Source organism: Protopterus annectens, chromosome 1.part2, assembly GCF_019279795.1.
Source record: "Protopterus annectens isolate FY-2018-M chromosome 1.part2, PAN1.0, whole genome shotgun sequence".
NCBI lineage: Eukaryota > Metazoa > Chordata > Ceratodontiformes > Protopteridae > Protopterus > Protopterus annectens.
The window spans coordinates 692,216,094-692,242,074 of record NC_056727.1 but is presented as its reverse complement, the minus strand read 5'-3'; the positions used below and the strand labels follow the sequence as shown (position 1 = coordinate 692,242,074).

Below are 25,981 nucleotides of genomic sequence, written 5' to 3'. Positions count from 1 at the left end.
GTTCAGAAAAATTGAAAGAACATGTCACTGAATATGTGCCACACAACTAAGATCTGTTCAGCCATGGGAAAGACCAAAATGGTACAAGATGGTGGCATGTATTTATAATGACACCAATGACAAAAGTGACACCACTAAGTAGAGCCTAAAGAAATGCTTCAAATCTGATGCTTTCGACTGGGTAATGTAATACTATGTGGATCTATTCAAAGTACCAGCCAAAAGTAGGATTAACCTTTAAAACAACATGGACAATGTGATGGAGTGCAGAGCTCCAACACTTGGTTATATTAAGTTAAAAATCAGAAGCTCTGCATTTTTGACAATTGTGAGAAAGATCTCAGAAGAACCCTCCCATAATGAAGACCTGGAACTCCTTTTGCCCTAAAATTAAGTGACTTATTACAGCACTTAACATCAAAAGTTTAAAATGTCTGCTGTGACATCAGAAGTACAAAAACAGGTTATAGAGATAAATTACAATGCTAAAGTGAACTTTGTGATGCAGAGAGCTAAGTCCAAACTCAGATCCGGACAACTTAAGATGAGGTAGCAAGGCAGGGAGCTGGAGAAGCCTGGCATAAGAAACAGATGCCACCTCATTAGAAAAGGTCTGATTACACTAATGTTGGCACCTATTGAAACAAAGAGAGAGGTGTACAGCACACAGCTTGTGGGCTGGGAATACTCACTTACCAATGCTAAGCCACATTTCTCTGTTGTAGCTTTCACTGAACACATGTATGATTGTACACATGCACAGGGAAAAAAGTAGCTGAGCATCCTGTATGCAACTGCAAACATCAACCACAACAGGAGTGATCAGGCCCTAAAAGAGAAAATCCCCAACAGATGCATGGATAAAAGCCTCCCCCATGATAAACAAATATACTCAGCTGCACACAGGATGCGTTGATAGTCAGTATTCATGGGGACATAAACAGCTTGTAGAAAAAAAATTGAGAATGCCTTGATTACTACAGCCTTCTCAGCTGTTAAGGGAACTTTGTAAATAATGCCTAAATCTCATTTATGACATAACCACATTATTTCTTTATCTGCGTTTAGTTGATGAGTCAGTCTGGGAAACTACAGCAGAGCTAGTAAGGGAGACTGCTAGAAAGGTACTTGGTGTGACATCTGGACAGAGGAAGGAGGACAAGGAGACCTAGTGGTGGAATGAGGAAGTACAGGAGTATACACAGAGGAAGAGGCTGGCGAAGAAGAAGTGGGATTGCTAAAGAGATGAAGAAAGTAGACATGAGTATAAGGAGATGAGACGCATGGCAAAGAGAGTGGTGGCGAAGGCTAAGGATAAGGCATATGGAGAGTTGTATGAGAGACTGGACACTAAAGAGGGAGAAAAGGACCTGTACCAATTGGCTAGACAGAGGGACAGAGCTGGGAAAGATGTGCAGCAGGTAAGGGTGATAAAGGATAGTGAGGGAAACGTACTAACAAGTGAGGAGAGTGTGTTGAGTAGATGGAAAGAGTACTTTGAAGGGCTGATGAATGAAGAGAATGAGAGAGAAAGAAGGTTGGATGATGTGGGGATAGTGAATCAGGAAATGAAACAGATTAGCAAGGAGGAAGTAAGGTCAGCTATGAAGAGGATGAAGAATGGAAAGGCTGTTGGCCCAGATGACATACCAATGGAAGCATGGAGGTGCTTAGGAGAAATGGCAGTGGAATTTTTAACCAGATTGTTTAATGAAATTTTGGAAAGTCAGAGGATGCCTGAGGAGTGGAGAAAAAGTGTTTTGGTACCTATCTTTAAGAATAAGGATTATGTGCAGAGCTGCATTAACTACAGAGGAATAAAATTGATCAGTCACAACTTGAAGTTATGGAAAAGAGTAGTGGAAGCTAGGTTAAGAAGGGAGCTGATGATTAGTGATCAGCAGTATGGTTTCATGCCAGGGAAGAGCACTACAGATGCAATATTTGCTCTGAGAGTGTTGTTGGAGAAATACAGAGAAGGTCAGAAGGAGTTGCATTGCGTCTTTGTGGACTTAGAGAAAGCATATGACAGGGTGCCTAGACAGGAGTTGTGGTATTGTATGAGGAAATCAGGAGTGGCAGAGAAGTATGTAAGAGTGGTACAGGATATGTACAAGGGTAGTGTGACAATGGTGAGGACTGCGGTGGGAGTGACAGATACGTTTAAGGTGGAGGTGGAATTACATCAAGGATCAGCTCTGAGCCCTTTCTTATTTGCAGTAGTGATGGACAGGTTGACAGATGAGATCAGACAGGAGGCCCCGTGGACTATGATGTTTGCAGATGACATTGTGATATGTAGTGATAGTAGGGGCCAAGTTGAGGAGACCCTGGAGAGGTGGAGATATGCTTTAGAGAGGAGAGCAATGAAGGTTAGCAGGGCTAAAACAGAATATATGTGTGTAAATGTGATGGAGGGTAGAGGAATGGTGAGGATGCAGGGAGTAGAGTTGGTAAAGGTGGATGAGTTTAAGTACTTGGGATCAACAGTTCAGAGTAATGGTGAGTGTGTAAGAGAGTTGAAGAAGAGAGTACAGGCAGGGTGGAATGGGTTGAGAAGAGTGTCAGGAGTGATTTGTGACAGACGGGTACCAGTAAGAGTGAAAGGGAAGGTCTACAAGAGGGCAGTGAGACAAGCTATGTTATATGGGTTGGAGACAGTGGCAATGACGAAAAGGCAGGAGTCAGAGCTGGATGTGGCAGAGTTAAAGATGTTAAGATTTGCACTGGGTGTGACTAGGATGGACAAGATTAGGAATCAGTATATTAGAGGGTCAGCTCAGGTTGGACAGATTGGAGACAAAGCAAGAGAGGTGAGATTGCGTTGGTTTGGACATGTGCTGAGGAGGGATGCTGGGTATATTGCGAAAAGGATGCTAAGGATGGAGCTGCCAGGTAAGAGGAAAAGAGGAAGGCCTAACATAAGGTTTATGGATGTGGTGAGAGAGGACATGCAGGCGGCTGGTGTGAAAGAGCATCATGCAAAGGACAGGAAGAAATGGAAACAGAAGATCCGCTGTGGTGACCCCCAACAGGAACAGCCAAAAGAAGATGATGATGATGAGACAGTCTGAACAGGTCATGCAAGACCCCCTTTCAACCACAGACCGAGAAGAAAAGCTCCAAAAACATATTTAGTGAAAGAAAAGCAAAGAGATTATAGCAGGCACTTCGGGAGTACAAACAATATTTGAAATATAATCATAATAGATTCAACACAGACTGAAAGCCAATACAATTAATATCGACAGTTGCAGCAGTACACAAGAGCAAACATCAATTGAAGATATCACAAATATATTGGCATAGGACAGCAATGCAATACCATAAGGAAGTAATATGAAAACAAGTTTGTAACAGCAGTTGCAGTAGCATTCTCAAAAGAAACACTAACTGAGGGGGGCTATCAAGATGACTGCATACTAAACTACAGCTTAATTTCAGCTCTCCCACTGTGAAAAAAAAGAGACTGAGAAATGGGCAGTGATCTTGCCAGATGGAGTAAAATTCAGTTACTGCTAAGAATCACAGAGTAAAATTAGAGAATCTGAAAGAAAATCAACCAGATAAGGTGAAGAGAAAACAATGTCTAGGAAGAATCCTGCAGCGTCAGCAAAAAGCAGTTCAAGCTCCAGCTTTGGTAAAAGAGATGGCTTCCATTAATTTTAAGGAAAAATAAGTTAAATATACTTAGATTTGATTAAAATAAAAGAAACACTGAAGGACTATATCAACTCAAATAACAAAAGGATGGAAGACGTTTTAAACAGCTATGCAGATGAACTGATAAAACTGTAAAAATCAGAGGCTGAAATGAAGAAAAGGCTGATTGAATACGAGACTGCTAAAGAAGAGTTGTTTCAAAAGTGTTAGAGGATGGAGCACTTAGAGAAAATTTGACATTTTCTGCTGTACCACAAAAACTGTGAGAAACGGACTGTATTAATTTTATGAAAGGACAACTAAGTAACTGCACTGGTATTTCACAGAAGGATTTTGGAAAATGAAAGGGCACATCATGTATATGTTCCAAACCCAGCCAAGACCCTGTATTAACAAAGATGGAATCATACCAACAGAAAGAGTTGATCCTGATAAAACTGTGGCAGAAGGGTAAAATATTAAAAACCAGAGACAGTAGAATGCTTGTGGAAAATGTTTTGTCATTGTACACCAGGCAGAAAAGAAGCAAATGTATCCCAGCAATCAGGGACTGTTGAGAGGCCAGTGTGAAATATAAGATGCTGTATCCAGCTGTCTTCAGAATATTTTTTTCCTGGAGGATCAAAGTAATTTTTTGGTGCAGAACAGGCTAAGGGAGAAATACAAAAGTTTATCCCACAGGGGGTGGGAGCCATCAAACAGTAGGAAACTCTTGCTTCTCATCCTTCTGATTGGTAAGGCTCATAGAGAAACTTTGTCAGTGAAACCTTTTCCAATGTTCCAAAGGGAAAAAAAAGAACAGGAGTTGACTAGAAGAATCGGAAGCACCTTCAACTTGTTTTCACCTGTGCATCTGTGATTTTTGGAACACTACACCTTTCCGGTATTGTTGTGGGCCCTTTTGGAGGTGAGAGGGGGATGAAGTTTGCACTGAATCTATCTGCCAGGATGTTGGCAATATCAGTAGTTTCAGCATATTTTGTGCTATTTTGCACTAGTTCAATGCATATCTGCAAGTTGCCACTTAGATTCTTAACATAGATAAAGAAGACTTTGTGGTTATCTTTTGAATCCTTGGCTATTTTTCTTTCGAAGTTAATCTTGGATGATTTCATGAGGGACCTTAGTTTCTCACTGATACTGATCAGGGATGTCTTTTCTTCTTGGGATTTGCTTTTTTCTGAACTAGTTTCCTCCGTCTATTATATAGCCTGTTTACTGCAGGCGTCCACCAAACTGGTTTCCTTCTCTTAAAGGAGTGAGTCTTGGTTTTGCTAGAGATGGCATGATCCATGAATCCTTGTAGGTGCTCACAGAGTGCATTTGTAAAGGTTTCTGCATCTTGGGCGGCATTATCCTTTAGTGTGGAGGCTGTGCAACTTACCACCTCTGTCTTAAGTAAGGTGAAGTTTGCTTTAGAAAAGTTTTTTACTGTGGTTTCCTTAGTTGGGGGTGGTGGTGGGGTGTGGACATTCAGAGTGATTAGTTTATGGTCTGATCTAACCAGTGACGGGTTGACCTCCGGTGTGGAACACCTATCGCCCATGTTGGGGATGACGAGGTCCAATATGTTTTCACCTCTGGTAGGGGAGTTTACCAGCTGATCCAGGGCGTTTGAGTTGATGAATTCCAGGAAGCGCTGGGCCTGGGAATTTGCACTCGAGTAGTTTTCCCAGTGAATGATAGGGTAATTGAAATTGCCCAATATCAGGGTGTTCGGTAGGACCTTCATGTTTTCCAGTGTCTCCAGAAAGGTGGAGTGGTGGTCCTGGGTCAGGAGGGTGATCTGCAGCAGGCCACAATTTGCATTGCAAACTTGCACGATGGTAGTTGCACATGGATGATCTCAGAGGTATCATGCTGCGCCACTAACCTGGAGGTGTAGTTATCCTTGATGAATATGGATACACCCCCTCCTTTTGTGTTTTGGTCCATGTTCTGTGACCGAAACGTGTGGTATGAGTTGTAGCCTGGTAGTGCTGGGGTGCTATCTGGAGTCTTGAACCAGGTTTCAGTTATTGCACAGATGTCGACGCTCTCCATACTGAGGAGTGCTTCGAGTGTGTGCATTTTGAGATTTAAACTCCTGGCATTGAGTAGCATAACCCTCAGTTTTTTGTTAATTGTGCTGTTTACAGAAGTGGGTTTGACTTTTAAGCCTTGCCTGCAAAAGGCACTATGTGGGCAGTAAGAGCCTTGGACAGTATTTGAAAGCCTAGGGGTGACAGGTGCAAGCCATCTCTTGTGAAGCAACGCGGCTTGTCGAGCATGTCATCCCAGGCAGACAGACACTGGATCCCCTTTGAATGACACCAAAAGCTTAGCCAATTGTTGAAATTGATATTTTTTTCTTTATACTGAGGTATCATTCTTGGTAAGACCAGGATGCTACTCAGGGTCAGGGTCATACCAGCCTGGGCTGCATGATCACAGAGCTCTTCCATGTCTCTTTTCATGCAGTCCACGGAGGTACGTCTCAGGTCATTCACACCAACATGAACAATGAAAGATTCATATTTGTACATGTTCTGGAGTGACTTGAGTGCTTGTGTTATGTGGCAGATTCTGGCTCCCGACAGGCAGCTAACAGTAACCTTCTGCTTGTCCAGCCTAGTGAGTGGGACGTCAGTGTGCCTGACTATAAAGTCGCCTATTACTAGTGTGTTAGATATGTTATTTCGCCTTAAGGGCTGTGATTGTGCGGCACACTGATTTTGTGTTTTATGTGTTGTCTGGTTTGTGATGGGAGGTGCAGGTTGTTTGGGTGTCTGCTTTGGAGGTCTCTGATGCTTTTGCAGGTTTTTATTTAGAGCCTCCGAGTATGATTTTGTATATTTATGTGTATTTTTTGCCAGGGCTGTTTTACTAGGTCTGTGTGCGGCTGGAGGTGTGGTGCAAGTGTTAACCTTCTCCTTCTGATTGTCTGTTCCAGTCTTGGGTGGAGACAGCTTAGCTTCCAGTTTGGCTGTATAATTGCATCTCTTGCATATGTTAGTGTTTTGTGGTAGGAGGAGAGGGTTGTCTGTGTACATGAGGCAGTTGTAACATTACCTCAGGATACCCAGATTCACCAGCTGGACTGCAGAGTGCACCTGAAGTGGCCCTTTGGTCATGCCTGAATAGTAGGGTGAGCTGCTTAGCCGCTTGGTTGATGAGGGGTGAATAAAGAGCCTTGCCCTGCTGGGCAATCAGTGTCAGGGTATATTTGTGCTTGCTATTAGGTCTGAGCAAGTGCTGGGCTGTGAGATTCTTTCTGAGTGCTTAAGTTGAGAGTTAGACTAGTTTCAAGGGAAAAACTGAAGTGGAGACTTAGTGGAGCCAGGAATAATTTAACCGTAGCTAACAGGCACTGCCTGGTGTGCAAAACCGTGCAAACACAGTTTTTATAGTAGGGAAATGAAAGAGATAGAAATTAGCCCAAAATGGCCAATAAACTACTAATTTCTGGGCTGGAACCACTCCTCCAGGGAGAGATAGGTTGCTCAAAGCTCCCCTCTCTCACAGGTGAACAGAGAAACGTCCTTCTATCCAAGTTAGTTATGGGTAAACTCAGAAACTAGCATCACAGCCCTGAATTCAGCACTAGCCTGAAAACTGGACTACACTAGCTTAGAAAGGCAGGAAGCAAGGAATTTTTTTTTTTAAAGATATGGCAAAAACAGTAAAATACACTTAAAACAGCTTTAAATGACTACAAACGGTCAGAAAAGGCTATTGCACTTCAGTGTGTAGTCTACAACAGTTAAATTATTTAAACAAAAAAACGACTTTTTAAAAGTGCAGTTAAGAATTTGGTCCCAAAGCATTAAAGGTATCAAATAAGTACAATATGTGAAAAAAACAAGCTTTTAAATCACAATAAACGCTGGAAAATCTGCGTTTAGGCAGAAAACAGTTAAGTACAGCAAGAAAGTATAGAAAACTGATACTTAATCACTCCAAGGTCTCTCTTCTAAGCTAGAAGGCTTGTATCAGTTTAAGGCTTTCTAGTGCTACCCAGTAGGTTAGTTAAAGGAAAGATGGGAAACAAGCGTAGATGTGGTCCTTTAAACCAGAAAGTTGAAAGAGACGGACAAACTGTCCAAATGGTCAAAAAACTACAATTTCTGGGCCAAGAACCTCTCCTTTTGTGGTAGACTGGCTACCTAGTGCTTACCACTCCCATTGATAAGCTAGAAGGCTTCCCTCCAACAAAGAAAGGCTTGAGGGGCTCAGAAGCTTACTAACAATCCTGGACACAGCAACTCTGTAACCGGACTAGGCTAGTTATAGGAAAGGCAGGAAACAGGCAGAAGTGCGGCTTTCAAACCAGAAAGTTGAAAGAGATGGAAAAAACTGCTCAAACAGCCAATAGCTACAATTTCTGGGCCAGGGACCACTCCTTTTGTGGTAGATAGGCTACCTGATGCTTACCAGCTCCCACTGATAAGCTAGAAGGCTTCCCTCCAACACGAAAAGGCTTGGAGGGCTCAGAAGCTTAGAAAGAATCCTGGACACAGCAAATCTGTACCTGGACTTGACTAGTAACAGGAAAGGCAGGAAATAAGCGCAAACACAGGCTTTTAAATCAGAAGATTGAAAGAGATGGAAGCACTTCCCAAACGGCCAATAAACTATAATTTCTGGGCCAGAAACCACTCCTCCTGTGGTAGATAGGTTACCTAGTGCTTACCACTCCCACTGATAAGCTAGAAGGCTTCTCTCCAACACAGAAGGGCTTGGGGGGCTCAGAAGCTTAACAACAGTCCTGGATACAGCACATCTGTACCTGGACTACACTAGTTACAGGAAAGGTGGGGACCAAATGCAAAACGGGCTTTCAACCAGAAAGTAGAAAGAGATGGAAAAACTGCCCAAACGGCCAATGAACTACAATTTCAGGGCCAAAACCCACTCTTCCCATGGAAAATAGGCTACCTAGTGCTTACCACTCCCACTGATAAGCTAGAAGGCTTCCCTCCTCCAACACAGAAAGGCTTGGGGGGCTCAGAAGCTTGCCAACAGTCCTGGATACAGCAAGTCTGTATCTGGACTTGACTAGTTGCAGGAAAGGCAGGAAACAAGCTTAGAATTTTTTTGTTACAGAAAAGCAGCTAAAACAGCAGTAAATACAATTCAAAGTGTAGTGCAGGCCAGCACACCAAAGTGTTTAGCAACACTACGGCAAATACAGTTCAAATAAATGGAATTAAATTAACAAATGATTAAAAAATAAGTGTAGAAGACTACTAACAAGCAGTAATAAGTGCACAGTAAGAGTGACTGAACAGATAGCAGCACACAGAAGAGCAACTAAAACAGTTACAGTAAGAGCAGCTGAATAAAATATATACATATTTTATTTATTTATTTATTTATTTTAGGGAGGAAACAGAGCAGGATTAAGAGGCTACAGGGGTTGTCCTTCCCAAATGCTCTCTTTGTACACAGTAGGAGTGCCTGAAATCAGAATATGATCTCACTGCACTCAGTTGAGTGAGCAAATGAGATGGGCCCAGAAGGAGTATCCAAATACAAATCTACAAGACGGTCGGGCAATTTCAAAGCCACCAACATTAACACCAAAACAAGAACATGGAGGGTGGGTGGGGAACTAACTGTAGAGAGATAGCCACAACTTCAGTTGAGTTAATATTCAGTGAAAAACACAAATAAATAAATTAAATACAGTACTATATGCAAAAGAGCAGATAAAAAGTGTACTTAAATTCTCTTATACGTCCAGTTGATTTCAGACAGATGTTAGCCGGCCAAAGCTCTGATAGAGATAACTCAACAGTTCAGTTTTTTCAGTGATTGCTGTATGTGATAAATGTAACAAAGCAAATAGTTTATTTTTTATTTTCTCTTTTTAAGTTTCATGAAATGTAGACATTACAATGTAAAAACAGAAGAAAGGTTGAACAAAAGTATGTTTATGTCAATAGGTTGTAATAGGTTGTAATCCTGGGCTGCTGGGGTGGGAGATAGGGTATAAAAGCGCAGTGACTGTAATACATTCAGAATTTAAATGTTTAATTTTACTTCTGCATAGGTGAAAGTCTGGATGAATCTAATGACATTTTTTTGTGAATGCAAGTGGGTTTTAAAAGATGAAAGACTGCTATATAATAAACTGTTTCTTTAAGCAAATAATTGCTCAGTACCAATTGAGAAATTTGTAGCCGAGTGCAGCTCTACATTGTGATCTCATGTTTCCCAAGGAAACAAGCTGACTGAAGGTGAAGGCACTAAATCGAGAAGTCTGGACACTGTCTGCTGAGAGGAACATAAAATTAAAAGGAACAAGGGGCAAGCAGTTCGGTTAAAAAAAAGTTTGAAATTATCGGAAGTGAATAAGAGAGAGTTTTTCTGGTAACTAAATACTTTAATGCCTTTACAAAAACTGCACAATTTAGGTATATTTATAGATAGCCAGTTTACATTTTCTTAAGGCAAAAACTTTGTTTTCTGAAAGCATATGACTTGTTTTTTACATTTGGAATGGGAATAAAGATAAGACAAGAACAGACAATAATTATTTTAAGTAGGAGCACGGACAAACATGCATCTTAGCATGGACAATCTTAATTTTAGGTTAGGTTTTGACTCTGTGTGCAGCTGTTGGTTTGGGGCAATTGTTTGTATCAGCAGTATCAAACTTAATTTGAAGATGTACATAGTTTTGTGTATTTGTTTTAAAAGTTAATAGTAGTTATGAGGCTGAACAAAAACTCTTGCAAAATGTGACATAGGTTCAAATGGAGATGACAAGAAACAACTTTATAATAGCTCAACCTGCCAAAGAAAAAGCTGGAAAAAGACATAATGACTACACTAACATATTATTCTGGAATGGGAATGGCCTTACAGGTGTAGACAAAAAGGAAAGAGTACTGAATTATATTAAGAAATGCAGAGTGCAAATAGCAATGCTATAAGAGACATAACTTGGAAAGAAATGAACATATGAATTCGACGAAGAAAGAAGGGATATTCAGCAGCAATGCAGCATATCAGAGACCAAGGGAAAGGGAAGTACTACTAATAACTGCTACATAAACTAAAATAGTGACAGAGCAGCAAAAAAGATAGCAATGGTAGGCGTCTGGCAAGGGGTCAGGATTACATAGGCACGTATTAATATTCTACCTTAAACTGTTATTATGAAGCTTAAGAAAACTATGGGAGAAAAAAAAATCAGCTTTCAGCAGGGAATATTACTTATAGGTGGGGAGTGGAACTTGATTTGCAACAGTGAGGAATTATCTGGTTGACATACAAGGCAAAATATAACAAAAAAGGGTAGAGTTCTTAAAGTTATGAAAATATTTGGTATGGAGGATGTAAATTCAGTAGCAGAAATTCAGAGAATTTAAATATTTCCCAAGATATAACAACTAGGCTCGGCTATACAGAAATTAAATTTCAGAGGAACATAACCATTTAATTGAAAGCTTCGGCACACTTCCAACAAACATTTTAGATCATGTGCCAATAACAAGGTACAGTTGTGTACACTTACCATAAATGTAGATGTTCGAGTGTATTCACTATTGCAGTCATTACATTTAGGTAAACTGCTGGCAGGTTGCCCTCAGTCGGCCTGATTAACAAAGTCTTGGGTCCTACGTCGGTTGCTGTCCCTTCTTCCGTGATGTCAGGTCATCAGGGGTATAAAACATGCAGCCGACACCATTACATCAGTTTTTCTTGCCCCAGATGTCAGGTGCCCCCCCAAATGGGGAGCAAAATATATATATATATATATATATATATATATATATATATATATATATATATATATATATATATATATATATATATATATATATATATATATATATATATTATATATATATATATATATATATATATATATATATATACTCCAAACAAAAGCAAATAAACCAAAAAGTTTTTTAAAAATAGTAACAGAAATGTGAGGTATAGTTAGAGAAAAGACAGGGGGCTGGAGGGTAACCAGAACTGCAACAGTGAATACACTCGAACATCTACATTTATGGTAAGTGTACACAACTGTACTATGTTCTTCATGTTTCACTGTTGCAGTCATTACATTTGGGTAGAATCCCAAAGCTATGGTTGGGAGGATGAATTTATACAGCATTAGGAGCAGCTATAAGACCCTAGTGGACAGCAGTGGCAAAGCCTGCTCCGGATTTAGAGAAGAGAAGTAAATGGTAATGTTTGGCAAACGTATGAACTGAGCTCCAGGTAGCAGCTTCTAGAATGTCTCTGGTAGGACCCCCTCTGAGAACGGCTGCAGAAGTAGATGCAGCCCTGGTGGAATGAGATCTGATCCCCTTGAGGACAGGTTTACCATGGTGCATATAGCAGAAACAAATACAATGGCTTATCCATTTTGAAATAGTCTGCTTTGAAATAGCCTTTCCCTCTGCCCCTGCAGCAAATGTCACCAGTAATTGCTCAGATTTTGGATTTTTGTCCTGTTTAAGTAGAATCTTAGTTGTCTGTGTACATCCAATGAATGCAGAATCCGCTCACCCTTGTCCTGTGGATTTGGAAAGAAAGCTGGCAGATGAATGGTCTGATTGAGGGCCACACTATATACCACTTTAGGCATAAAGGATGGATTGGTCCTGAGAGCCATCCTATCCGGGTAAAAAATAATGAAAGGCTCTACTGTCATAAGAGCCTGTAGTTCTGAAATCCTTCTAGCTGAAGTGACTGCTAAAAGAAAAGCTGTTTTCCAAGAGAGAAATTTTAGGTCTGCAGTAGCAACTGGCTCAAAAGGAGGTAGAGTGAGTTTTTCCAAAACAAAATTGAGGTCCCATGCAGGAGTTGGGGCTCTCCTGGGAGGTCTTAAATTTTTGGCCCCTCTGAGGAACTGCTTTAGCAGTGGATGAGAAAAGAGGGGAAGCTCTGTGTTGTAATGAGCTGAAATGGCAGAGGCATGGATTTTTATGGAAGAAAAAGATAGGGCCTTGTGAAGCATCTCAGTTAAGTATTGCAGAATCTGAGGAATATTGGGCATTGCTGGGTTTATTCCTTGTGCTTGGTTCCAGGCACAGAATCTTTTCCATTTGTCAGCATAAGATGTTCTAGTACTAGGCCTTCTAGCCTCCAAAATGACATCCATCACAGGTTTGCTGAGAGATGTAACTGGTGAAATTAGTTGATTAGCCATGCTGAAAGATTCAGAGTTTGGAGCTGAGTGTGCAGAATTTGATAGCTCTGCTGAGACAGTAGGTAAGGTGTTTGAGGCAGGTACCACGGAGGAAGGTGCGACATATTGCGGAGGAGTGAGTACCAATGTTGGCGAGGCCAGTCTGGAGCAATCAGAATAATTTTTGTTTTTTCTTGTCTGACTTTTAGTAAGACCTTGGAGAGCAGAGGCAGAGGGGGAAAGGCACAGACTGATAGATTTTTCCAGCTGAAGGATAGAGCATCCACTTCCCAGGCTTTTTGGTGACGAATTATTGTGCAGAATTTGTTCAACTGATAGTTTTGAGGTGAGGCAAAAAGATCCATGTCTGGGCTCCCCCATTTGCGTGTCAACATGCTGAAAATTTATGGATCCAGTTTCCATTTGTGTGGGCCCATAAGATTTCTGTTTTGCTTTCCTGGCAGTAATTGAGCTTGTAGATGTATATGATAAGTCAAGGCCGTGTTCCACAATGCCATGGCTAGTCTGCAAAGGGGGTAGGAATGGGTAACCCCGCTTGTTTATGTACCACATGACTGTGGTGTTGTCTGTCTTTATCAGTAATTGTCCTGGATGAAGATATCCTTGAAGGTTGTCAGAGCATTCTGTACAGCTAGCATCTCTTTCTGATTGATATGTAGGTGCATTTGATTTGGGCTCCATTGGCCCTGAATGCATCTCCCTGCCAGATGCGCCCCCCCCCCCAAGCATAATCTGATGCATCTGTAGTCAGGATATGGATGGCAGGGGGTGGAATGAATGACAGTCCCTTGTTTTGGTGGCAGGCCTCTGCCCATCATAGGAACTTTAGCTGCAGGCAAGGTATGATAGGAATCATTGTTTCCAAGCTGTGATAATGTTGACTCCATAAGCTTTTTAGGTACTATTGAAGTTTCCTCATATGCAGTCTTGCATATGGAATTAGAAGAATGCAGGTGGCCATGAACCCCAAGGCCTGCAGAATTTGTCTTGCAGATAGATGTTTTTTTTGTGGCAACCTGTTTGAAGTCATCAACTGAATTTGTTTTTCTGGCGTAAGGTAAGTCATCTGGGCAGTTGTATTCAAGCTTGCACCCAGGAATATAATTATTTGACAGGGTACCAGTTGTGATTTTTTTTCATTTATGGTGTACCCTAGAGAAGGTAGAAGCCTTTTTTACAAACACCAGATGATTTAGAAGAGTATCCCTTGTTTTCTGCCTGAATTAGACAATTGCCCAGGTATGGATACATTTGAATATTTCTTTGCCTGCAAAATGCAATTACTGGTGCCAGGCACTTTGTGAAGACCCTGGTCACAGTAGATAAGCCAAAGGCCACTGCAGAGAACTGGTAATGCAAATAGCTTGCTTTGAAGTGGAGGTATCTTCTGCAAGATTCCCTGATTGGGATATAGAGGTAAGCCTCTTTTAAGTCTAGAGTTACCAACCAGGCATCCTTGCCTAGCATAGGTAGTAACTGTTGGAGAGTCAGCATCTTGAATTGTGGAATGTCCAGAAATGTATTTAGAATGGATAAGTCCAGAATTGGATGCCATGATTTGTCTTTTCTGGGTACCAGGAAAAGTCTTGAATAAAAACCTTGTCCCTTTTCCTTTTCTGGTACTGGTTGAATAGTCCCCATATTCATGAGGGATATAACCTGTTTCTGGGCCTCTGCCCATTGATTTGGGGGCAGATCTGGCCATCCGTTTGGGATTGGCAACATGTGGAAATGAAATCTGTACCCTTGGGATACTATATTTAAAACTCATTTGTCCTGGGTAATCAGTTTCCAGTTTCGTGCATGAAGTGCCAGTTTTCCCCCCAACGGGGCAGCCAAAAGGTAAGTTCTTGGTACTGCAGTGGAATGTCATTGAGACTGTTTTCCATAGGAAGGTGCCTTGTTACTTCCAGATTTGGAGGTGGAGGCACCCCATTGCTTTGCTCTATAAGTTCCTAGCGACTGAAACCTGGAGCCTTTGGAATGCCTGGGTTTGACCAGACTGGCTCTAGTGGGTACTGGAAAGGACCAGTTCTTAGGAGGACTGTGCCTACTGAACCTGGGTGGCTGCACTTGTAGGAAATCTTTTTAAAGTTTGCATAGATTTAGCTTTATCTTCCATCTTTTTCAAAACTTCTTCAGCTTTATTACCAAATAGACTCTCATGTTGCAAAGGAGCATCCAACAATTTAGCTTTAACATGGTCAGTCAAATTTTGCTCCTTGAGCCAAGCATGCCTTCTTATCACAGATCCAGTTACAGCAGCCCTGCAAGAGGCCTCCAAACAATCAAAACCATATTGCAAAGTATGTTTTCCAACTTGTTCAGCTGAATGCAATAAATCCTGCAACTTTATTTTCCACACAGTCAGAAATCAACAGCATTTTCTGTTTAAGTAAACCCATGACATGCTGCTGATATTTAAGCATATGGAATTGACAGTTGAAAGCCCTGATTGCCAAGGTTGCAGACGTGTAAACCTTCTTACCCCATCTATCCAGAGCCCTGGAATCTCTATCAGAAGGGGTAGGATTTTTAGCAGTAGAAGCCTTAATGCCCTTGGGACCCTGAGAAATTGTTTCAGGGTCAGCAGTAGGGATTTTAAAGAGGAATTTGTGGGAGTCAGGAACCCTGTAATATCTGTCTGGCTTACTACAAGCCAGAGGCAGGGAATCAGGAGTCATACTGGACTCTGAAAAAACATCATTAACAATGTGTAGAACAGGAGGTACAGCCAAAGGCCTATGCTGAGGAAGGAGGAAATCTTTAAGTCTCTTTTTAGATTCTGAGAAATCCTGACTCCCCCAATGAAAGTGTGCCCTTAAGGTATGCAAAGTTTCTCCAAAAGAAAAATCCTCAGGACGAGAAGCAGAAGGAATGGAATCTTCTGCATCAGAGTCCACATAAGTGGGAATAGATAATTCCTGATCACAAGAGGAATCAGAAGAAATAGAAACCTGTTCTGAAGATTCATAGTTAGTGCCTTGCCTAGGCCTCGTAGCAGGAGAAGGATGGGTACCCCTGATCAAGGTAATTAAATCCTCAGCCATTTTGATCATTTGTTTTTTTAGGCATTGGGGCCTGTACATATGGCCCAAGCGTCAGATTTTTAGACACAGAAGTAGTTTTTGGCCTTAGTTTTGAAGATGGTGTTGGTTTAATATACAAATCTTTAGGTCTGAAAACACATTCAAAAGCCAGTGCCTGCTCAGCGGCTCTGGACCCATCCAAGGTAGAGACATCCGCGGGTTCAAAACGTAGAGTATCTCACGGCATACCGGACTCCCAATGGGTCTCATTAGAGGCCTGTGAATCAAAAGTAGCGGGTATCAGGAGCTGTGAAAGCACTTCACTGAGTACCAGTGAACTGGCGACAGGCTTAGGAGAAGTTTTGTCATCTGTTTTGGACCTCGATAGTCCGTCTCTGTCTTTTCTGTTTTTTAGGTATTCCGGTAGACGGATTGCTAACTGACGACATTTCTGGATAGTTAAATCTCGAGCCAAAATATTTAGAAGCAAAAATATACCAAGGTTTAATAGTGCGTTGATTAAATTTAGCACAAAACAGACAGAAAGGCACGTTGTGGTCAGGGCCTAGCCAAGGAATACAGTACAAATGAAAATCCTTATGAGGTATTTGCTTCCCACAAGTAATACAATTATTAACTTTTACTGACATTGGTAAGGAGCAAGAAAAAGTTTCCCCAAGGGGTACATAGTTTTTAGTTGAAGACTTTGGTTCTGAAACTCGAAAATGAAAATTTCAGGAGTTGGCCGATCTGCACTTGCGAACTGCTTCTGCTTCGGGCACCGCGCGGCAAGAAAGACTGATGTAATGGCATTGGCTGCATGTTTTATACCCCTGATGACCTGACAGCATGGAAGAAGGGACAGCAAACGAAGCAGGACCCAAGACTTTGTCAATCAGGCCAAGTGAGGGCAACCTGCCAGTAGATTACCCAAATGTAATGACTGCAACAGTGAAACACGAAGAACATCCAAGGTAAAAATGCAGGGTAATGAAGTACAAAGACATAATGGCATTGCCTCAGACACCTGATAAAAAGAGAGGAATTTAAGGACTGGGTACTGGAAGACAAACTTCTTCTGAAGTAGCTAGTGAGTGGTATAAAAAGAAAGTGGAGTTTAAAAACGGGTAAAAATAAAAGACAGATAGGTCTAAGCAGTAACAAGATTTAGAGAGGCTGACAAAGGTTAAAGTATTGCAGAATAAGGGGGATCTCAAACAACAAGTGGAAACACAAATGCAGAGTGCTAAAGAGCAACTAAGGGAGTATCTGGAGAATGTGCATGAGTTTAGAAAGACTGGTGTTTAGCAAGTGTTTTTTGATAACGCCAGAGCACAAAGACTTAAGCAACAGAACACAGAAAGGGTTGTTGCTAAACTTAGGAAGCCTATAAGGAGAAAAATACACAGAGATCCTGTAGAGGAATTAGAAATACTTCAGAAAAGTTATGAAAATCTGTATAAAGCAGAGGCAAGTGGAAATGAAGGAAAAAGCAAAAAAAGGGAATATTTACTGAACACTTCAGTATGCCAAGGTTAGAGGGAGAGGAGGCACAACAATTATCAGTTAAGATAGGAGGAGATGAGATCAAAATGGTGATGCATAATCAATCTTCAAGAAAGTCTCTAGGAACAGATGGCACAAGTGGAAGTTTGGAAGCTAGGAGGAGGGAAAAAAGTGATAAGGATCTAGAAGGTTTTGTTTAACAGTATTTTTAAAGGACAGGAAGCAACAACATCCTGAAAGAAAACTGTGGTGGCTGTAATATTTAAAGCTGGTAAAGACCCACAAGATACAGCTTCATATAAATCTATTTCAATTTAAAATTGTGTGTTTAAGGCTATAATAGCTAAACGAATGACAAAGGTGTTACCAAAATTGATAGTTAAGGATTACTGTAGTTTTGTGGAGGGGAAGCAAACATCTGACAACATTAACAAAACAATGATGATCCAGAGAAAAACAGAATGTAAGAAAATACTGCTGCTGCTGTTGCTGGGTCTTGTTGCAGAGAAAGCATTCAACAGAGTAAGCTAGGATTTTATGAGCAGGGCAATGGAAGATTTGCATTTCCTACTGCAATAATAAGACTAATTAGGAGGATATATATATGATGGATCTGAGGCAAAAATTAAATTTGGAGTACTTTGTTCTGATAAGTTGTGTCTGAACAGAGGAACCAGGCAGGGTGTCCTCCTTCCCCTTTGTTATTTATGTTATATTTAGAGTCAATGGCAAAGAAAAAAGGGACTCAGAAGTTCAAGGATATAACTGGGATGGTAATTAATAAAAGTTGGCTTTATTTACAGTCAACATTATTTTGTACCTGGTAAAACCAGAAAAGGATATCTCAGTTGTTGTTGTATCTTTCGGCTTTTCCCAGTTAGGGGTCGCCACAGCAGAACTCCTGTCCGCTAATGATTGGCAGCAGATTTTTACGTGCCTAATTGCCAGCCCTGACACACAACCTTCAACGAAGGTACGCCCATTCACGCATGTCTCCACACATAAGATGCTTTAGTTGAGAACCGACGAACAGGACAAAGTCTTAATGTGAGGCGACAATGCTACCGCAGCACCACCACCGCAGTACTCAGTGTTGTGGAAAATTCTGAGTCAGTTTTAAGTCTTTTCAGGATATAAAATTAATGAAGAGAAACAAAGGCTACAGCTGTAAACTATGCACTCACAAATGAATTGGTTCGGCAATACCCATATTTATGATGGCATGATAAACTGAATTATTTAGGAGTATGGGTTAAAAAGAATGCTGTTATGGCAGCCAAGGATATGTGGGAAGAGACTAAACAAAAGATAATACAACAACTTGAGAAAGCAGAAGCTGTTATTTAAGGATATGGATAGCAAGATGCAAGGAGTGAAATGTTTTTAGACCCTTTAGTTTTATATACAGGTCAGGGATATTTTTTTCAATTATAATGAACAAACACTTAGTAAAATCAGTACACTGATTTAAAATTTTTTTGTGCAATATTAAACCCCAAAAAACTTTGTATCAAATAAACACTTTCCTTACTATTTCACCCTCTTTATACACGCAAGTAAAATATTAAAACATTTTCCATGTAAAATACATGATTACTTGTAAATTCAAATATATTATGTTAACTTATTAACTTTTTCCTTGAGTACTGAGTAAATGCATAAATGGTCATTGACACCTGGAGGGAAATTATCAGCTAACCTAAGCTGCCACAGGAGTTCTCTCTTGCTCAAGAGGTTCTTCCAGTCACCCTCCCTCACATCAATGTTGACCATATCTATTATTCCAAATTTAAAATCTGTGTATCCCCCACAGTTTACGCTATGTCTGTAAAGAGCATTAATCTACTTTTTATTTTTTATTTCATAAAAATGTTCGTAAATCCTGCATTTTAAAGCCCTCTCAGTTTTTCCAATGTAAAACCCTGGGCAGGTGTTTCAAAGTGCAATATGCACTATCCTGATCGTGTAGCAATTGCCTTTTCTAAAGTGCAGAACACTGTTTAAACTGTTCAATGTTAAGGAAGATGCTAGAAAGACATATGGATTGCAAGCTAGAGACTGCCTTCCCTATCGGGGATTGATATCAGATTACTGGCATAGAGAAAAGGATATGGGAATCCTACAGGAAAGACCTGCTCTGACAGAGCTTTTATTTGAATCTAGAACAGAAGCTGCTGTCAAAAAAGTGACAATTAGTAGGAAATATAAAATATAAAATACTGCATGATAACTTTATCAATCAATCAGAGGAGATTCAAAAAATTGGGAAGAGAGACTGGATAAGCAATTCACAAGGAAACAATGGGAAGAAATACGTATGGCTCTCAAATATGCAACGATATCTAGAAGATTTAGGATTTTTGCTTGGAAGTGTTTGCATAGGCATTTTTATACTGCAAGAAGACCCCAACATTTTTTCCTCTGGTAGAGGTCACATGTTGGAGGTGTGACAAGGAAGAAAGAAGCAACTGGGAACATGTATTGGGAGTTTAATGAGTTGGCAGACTTTAAAAATCCTTACATAGTACTCTGTGAGAAATATTGGGGGACCAAATAAGTGTAACTAAAGAAATTATTTTTTTTTAGCAAGGGTACAGGATCTCAACCGTTAAAACATAGTAAGGCCTTATTAAGTTTAATTCAGGTGGCTGCCAAAAAAGCAATTACTAGAAAATGGAACCCAAAGTCTACACTAACTGTATTTTAAATTAGTGAATACAGCAAGAGAAATAAAAGAACTAGAAGCTGGATCTTTAGAAAAGGGTAGGAGCAAATGAAATAGACAAAAAATGGAAATTGTGATAATACATATAATATTTTGGAGAGGAGTGAGGTTTATAGGAAGGCAGGAATTGAGCACTTATGTAATGTTGGATTGATGATAACTATATACATCATATAAATTCTTTTATAATGTTTGTAACTGTGAATACGCTAACATGGTTTGTTTTCTTTTACAAAATTGTAGCTTTGCCCATGTCTTAAGTGATAACTCAATAAGGGTGCCAACACTAAGATACTTATACTCTTCTATAAATCGGCTGAAATAAGTGGTAACCTAAAGAGAGGTTAAACAAAGCAGTATCAGCATATATGCTTGTTGGGGTATCATGAAAAAGTACATCAACTGTACTGACAAATCCATAACAAAGAAACGTGATGAGCAATAAGGCATAATGAAAATACTAGGTTACACAGGTGGAGAGCTTCTACAGCTGAAATTGCAAACATGATTAACTAAACTAGAAGTGATATAACATATACTGTGTGTGTCATTAAGTAGCAGCTGTCAAGGAAAGAAAAGGGGTACTGCAGTGAATTAGTTGAGTGAGCTAGTTGTGGGAGAGCAGGAACAGTAGTACAAGTGGAGAAGGAGATCAAGAGTTAATATTGACAGAGAACCAAAGTTAATGAGATGCATAAAGATCAAGAGGATTGACTGTATTAACAAAAAAAAAAAAGTGGATGGGGGGGGGGGGTTGCACTGTTTATCTGCATGATCAAAGTTGCAGAAAAGAGGAAGTTTGGAGTTCACATCAAGAATTATAAAAATAAAATTTTACAGTTACTGATAGAGTAGAATCTCTGCAGATTGAGAGAAGGTATAGTGGAGGGCACTGTAGTCCTACATTTTCACTAGCACAGTCATGAGTTTAAAACACCTCCCAGCTGATCTCCTGGGATGTGCTCAGCTGGCATATCCAAATTCCATCTCTATACTGACAGTCAAAGCTGTGTGTGCTCAACTTGCCTACTGTTGCAAAAAGCTACTCACACAATGCTCATCTTCATCAATAAATGTCCCAAAAATAGTATAATCCCGAAAGGTGTGCAGTTCCAGAAAACAACCCTCTTACTCTAAGAAGCTGATAAAAGGCTTTAGTACCTCCAAGTAAGATGAGAAAATGTTCAGCTACCTCCTCTGTGGCTATATGCTTACAGCCAATAGCAGAGAGCCATGCAACCTTTCATGGATCTCTTACCATACAGTAAATGGTAGTGGATGGACTAAGAAGACAAAGTCTGTGACACAGGAAATGAGAAAAGCAACTGCATTACTTACTGATGACTGTGGTGACAGGCAATCCCTTATGTGGCATGACAGATTATTTAACCCAAAAAATGAAACAAACCCACCTACTGAAAAGGTGCTCTATGGAGAAAATCAACTGCAGCAGTGCTTATGACGAGAGGAAGAGTAAGGTATGAGATTGCTTTTTGTAGTTATCTAGCTTATATTTATCAGGCAAGGAATACCCAACAACCACTTTATAATAGGAAGGAGTAGGTGAGTTGAAAACCCCACATAAGGCATAGAATTTCACACTGTGGCCATGGCTCAAAGAGAACAGCAAAAAAGCACACCGGAACACAGCCTCACTGTACAGGTTAAAAATATTTAATCCAAACTTAAAACACCATATAAAAAGAAATAAAAAAACATATAAAACAAGGTAAGTGCTTTCACATCTACAAACAGATGCTTCATCAGACCACTGAGTAACTGCTACACAGATCTGATTTAAACATGCAGTTAAGTGGACATCACCCAAATGTTTTTACCTTTCAGGTCATACATTTAATATATTTTAACAGACATTTGGGTGACGTCAGGAATAAGACTGAGCAGGTAGAAATGCAATGGATCTTTACCCTGCAGTCTGATAAAGGCCATGGTCTTAATGAGTGTGCCTCTTTAAAGCCTCATTTGGGTTCTAGGAGTTTGCACAGGTAATTTCTTGCTTAGCTTGTTTTTGTGATTTGCTTTGAAGTGGAGGACTGGTTAACTCATGACAGAACCTTTTTTTTTTTTCTTTTTTCCTCTCAAACAGAACAGCCTCATGTGGTGTCTGTCTTGTTTATCAATCTTCTGGTGACATTTAGTGGACCAGAAGAGCAGCCATAAAGAATGCTTCCTTTCTGGACAAAAGAAAAATAAACATAAAACAAGCCCTAAAATGGTGAAAATGAATTGAGGAAGGAGGGGAAGGGCCTTAAACTTGGAAATCTATTGATATAAAAACTCACTTCCAGATGGCCTTCCCACTGCTGGTGGTACACTCAAAAGAAAACATCTGTCTGAGGATACCTCAAAGATCATCTGTAGTTATGACTGATTAATGCACTATATCATTTTTGCAAAAATATTTTCTGCTAACATTTTTGTCTTCTTTTCCCCCGTCATCACAACTATCAAGCCCCCATTCCACTTCATGTGTCTGAAAACACAAACGGGGAGATGAGAGCCAGAGCACATGCCAATCGTCCAGCAGTGATTAGCAGACTGCTCCTGAGTGCTCCAAACACATCTTTGTTGCTTGGAAAGTATGGTGCAGTGCCACTATGATCCCAATGTGGGTGTATTCTTCAGCATACCTATGACTCACAGCTTGATTGTAATACGGAGTTTTGGTGGTCTTATATCCTCTAAGTTCTAGATATAGAACATGCATTTTCAGGACTTTCTCCGGATGGTGCTCCTGCAGCAGGACTTCATCAATACCCACCCCAGGACATGCAAGCCAGGAACAGTCATCCACTCCTACCACACACTCTTGGTTTCTCCAGCAGCCAGGCATCAAGCTTAACTCAGGTCTTTCTAGAGTACAGCTATAGTCAAAACACTGACACCACAAAGCCATAAACTTTGTATCTTAACACACTCTAAATCAAAGCAACAATCACAATAACTGTATATGTTTGCATTACTCCTTAAACATAAAAGGAATGCTGTTCGTTAAATATTTTTTTTTTATTCAGCAAACTGCCTTGACATTTTAGTTACCTGGGGACTGTGTTGATTTGTTCCATGAGGAGTTGTTCCAGACAGAAACCTTACCAAAACGTGAATGAGATTAGGGTCAGATACCAAAAGTTGCGCAGTATTCTCCTGAACGCCTATGGAACTACTTAGAACAGCTGCAAGAAAATAACTTAAGTCATCCACTTTGTAAACTACAGGGAAAAAAATAACACAAAAATTTGCATATAAATATATAGCATTGTATATATAGAAATCCAGCAGCCCAATTCAACTTCAATTTATAATACAACAGTGATAATCTTTGATCTCTCTCATCTGGAAACCACAATTGAGAGACTTCACAGTAATCACCAATTTAAATGCCTTTTTTTAACCTGGGTTTCTCAATATTTGATCTATACTAATATTTATTATTTGTATGACTCATAGAAGACTGGCCAAAAGCCCAGAAAGAACTGCTTGAATAACCCTCCAAATGGGCAGAGAAGGCAGTCAACAAAACAAAAACAGCAGCTGTGCATGCAACTTATCATAATAGTAAATGTTCAAGAAAGACAGCAGTACTGCAGTAACACTCATTTCACTAGAGAATTTTGGAAGATTAGACATCTGACTTTTAAATCAACTCAAGAGCTTTTTCCAGATGTTCTTTTGAACACAGTTAATTCACAGTTTATAACCGAGATGGAGCTGTTACTTGGAAATCAGGGCTTCACTCTTGCCATAACTTTTTTTTTTTGTTTGGGGGCGGGGTCCAGAAAAACATGCTCAAGTGAGGTCTTCACCATTCAGCAGCTCTTACTTCTCCCCTCAAGCTCTTGGCATGCCAGTTTCCCAAAGCTTACAGTATATTAATTTGTATAGGCTGTGGTGAAGTACAAGGGTGAAAATGACTTCTGTACTGGAAGACATCAAGGGGAAAATCCTGAGAGAGTCCTTTCTCTATGGGTAAGACAACTTCCTCTGATACTAGTGGATGGTGTGTGGAAAATTGTACTGCAGTGGTGATCTACTCAAATATCTGCTGTTATGTAAAGTCACACACACAAATATACTCCATTCATCACAGGGATCTCCACTACAGTAGTACAATTTACTGAAGGATGAGTATCTGAGCTAACTAAGGAAGAGTGCCTAACACATTCAAGTACAACTTGAAGCATGTCAGATGCTCAGGATTTCTGCTCCTAGACTAGACGTCTAATTTATAGTGTTTGGACAAGGTGTGGATTGGAGGGCTCATTGATGCCTTACAAATGCCCTGAGCAAATACCCATTTAAAGAATACTGCTGTGGTGGCTACCACCACTAGAGGAGTTTCCTTACTGACATCTTCCAGCTTCATAAAGGAAGCCTCTACAGCTTCATAATCATTTGGACAGTATCAGTTAAGAGACGAAAATGCCTTTTTCCACTGGCCAGGAGAAGACATATGGTCACTCCACCTAATGTCCTTGGAGTTGACAAAGTAATACCTAAGCTGTCAGAGAACCTCTAGTAATGCAGCATATTTCCCCCTTATTTTGTGAGTATGGAAAAATGGGAGTTATATGGCTTGATTAACTCACACTTCCATCACTGCTTTCGGATAAAGAGGTTAGCCCTTGAGGAAGACCACACAAGATTTTCAGCACAAGGGCTCGAAGCTTGGACACTCCTGGCTAATGTAACTACCACCAGCAAAGGGTTTTCCAGAACAGAAATTTAACTTGAGGGACTAAAGCTTTAGGCTCAAATGGAACCAGACATCAATTGCAGCATTACAAAATTTAAGTTGCAAACAGACAAGATCTGTTTCATTGGTACATTTACATGTAAAACCCCTCTTCAGAAACTGGTTTAAAAGTACACTTTAAACACTGTATGATAGTGACCTTTTGGCTAGCAAATCTGCCACATATTTGAAGACTTTGTCTTTAATCAGGGCTTGGATGCAGTACTCCTGGGAACTGCACCATTCTGAGAATCTCTTCCATTTACTTAGGCACAATTTCCTAGTGCCTTGTAAGATCTACAGCATTGCTTATTTGGGAGCCTCCTCTTGAAGGGAATCAATATAAAAGGATCCATGCTATCAACTTCAGGATTTTCAGACTTATGTAAGCTAATGAAAACTTTTGCTGTGTTACGAGTGTATTGTGCTGTGGTGTAAACAGGCATTACCTTTGGGACATCCACACTGGGGGCTTCTCTAGATCAGGAAAGAGCACCCAAAATGGGCCCTGCATTCTGTAGAAACTGGAGGATGAAGACAAGATGACAGCACACATACAGCAACACTTCACTGCAAACCGCTCTGAAAACATCAATGGTTCAATCCTTGGGACTGGGAAACCTGGAGCAGAAGTTGGTAAGCTGGTGGTTCTCATCTAAAGCGAAAGTACTGCTGTATAAAATCTTACCATAACAGTAGATGCCCTTCTTTTCACTTTTGCAGTATTCTTTACATAAGGGATCTCCTGCCAAGGACGGCCCAATGTCCAGCCAGTATACCAAAACCTTTAGATCTTAGAGCAGCCGTACGGCACACATATGCTTCCCATGTAAGATGTAGTGTATAAAAGTGACATAGAGATGCAAACAGTCAGAAAGGAATTGCCCAAGAAGGAAAGAATACCCTCAGGCAAAAAGAACACGTACATTCTAAAAGGAAGCAAAGAACCCTTGGCCAGGAGGGCAACAAAAGCACATGGTCGAAAGCCATATCTCTCAACTTCTTAGTGTAAGAAATCTGGACAAAGCCTGGCAACATGAGGGATAAAGGCACAAAAATAGGGACACATTTTAAATATCGCTCTTATAAACTTAAAAAAGTTCTTAGAATAAAAGGATTTGCGTTAGCATGCATTTTTTGAAGGATATAAATTC

The 25,981-nt window shown here is 40.3% G+C and overlaps 1 protein-coding gene across 8 annotated transcripts in view; it reads right to left on the bottom strand.

Annotated features, from left to right (window-relative positions):
* BIRC6 (baculoviral IAP repeat containing 6) overlaps positions 1 to 25,981 on the bottom strand; it is a 4,524,268-nt gene that overhangs the window by 1,508,615 nt on the left and 2,989,672 nt on the right. For all 8 annotated transcript variants that reach the window (XM_044058419.1, XM_044058463.1, XM_044058448.1 and 5 more), the window contains exon 44: positions 23,135 to 23,268. In XM_044058419.1, coding sequence (XP_043914354.1) covers positions 23,135 to 23,268 — 134 coding nt within the window. The remainder of the gene's footprint in view (positions 1 to 23,134; positions 23,269 to 25,981) is intronic.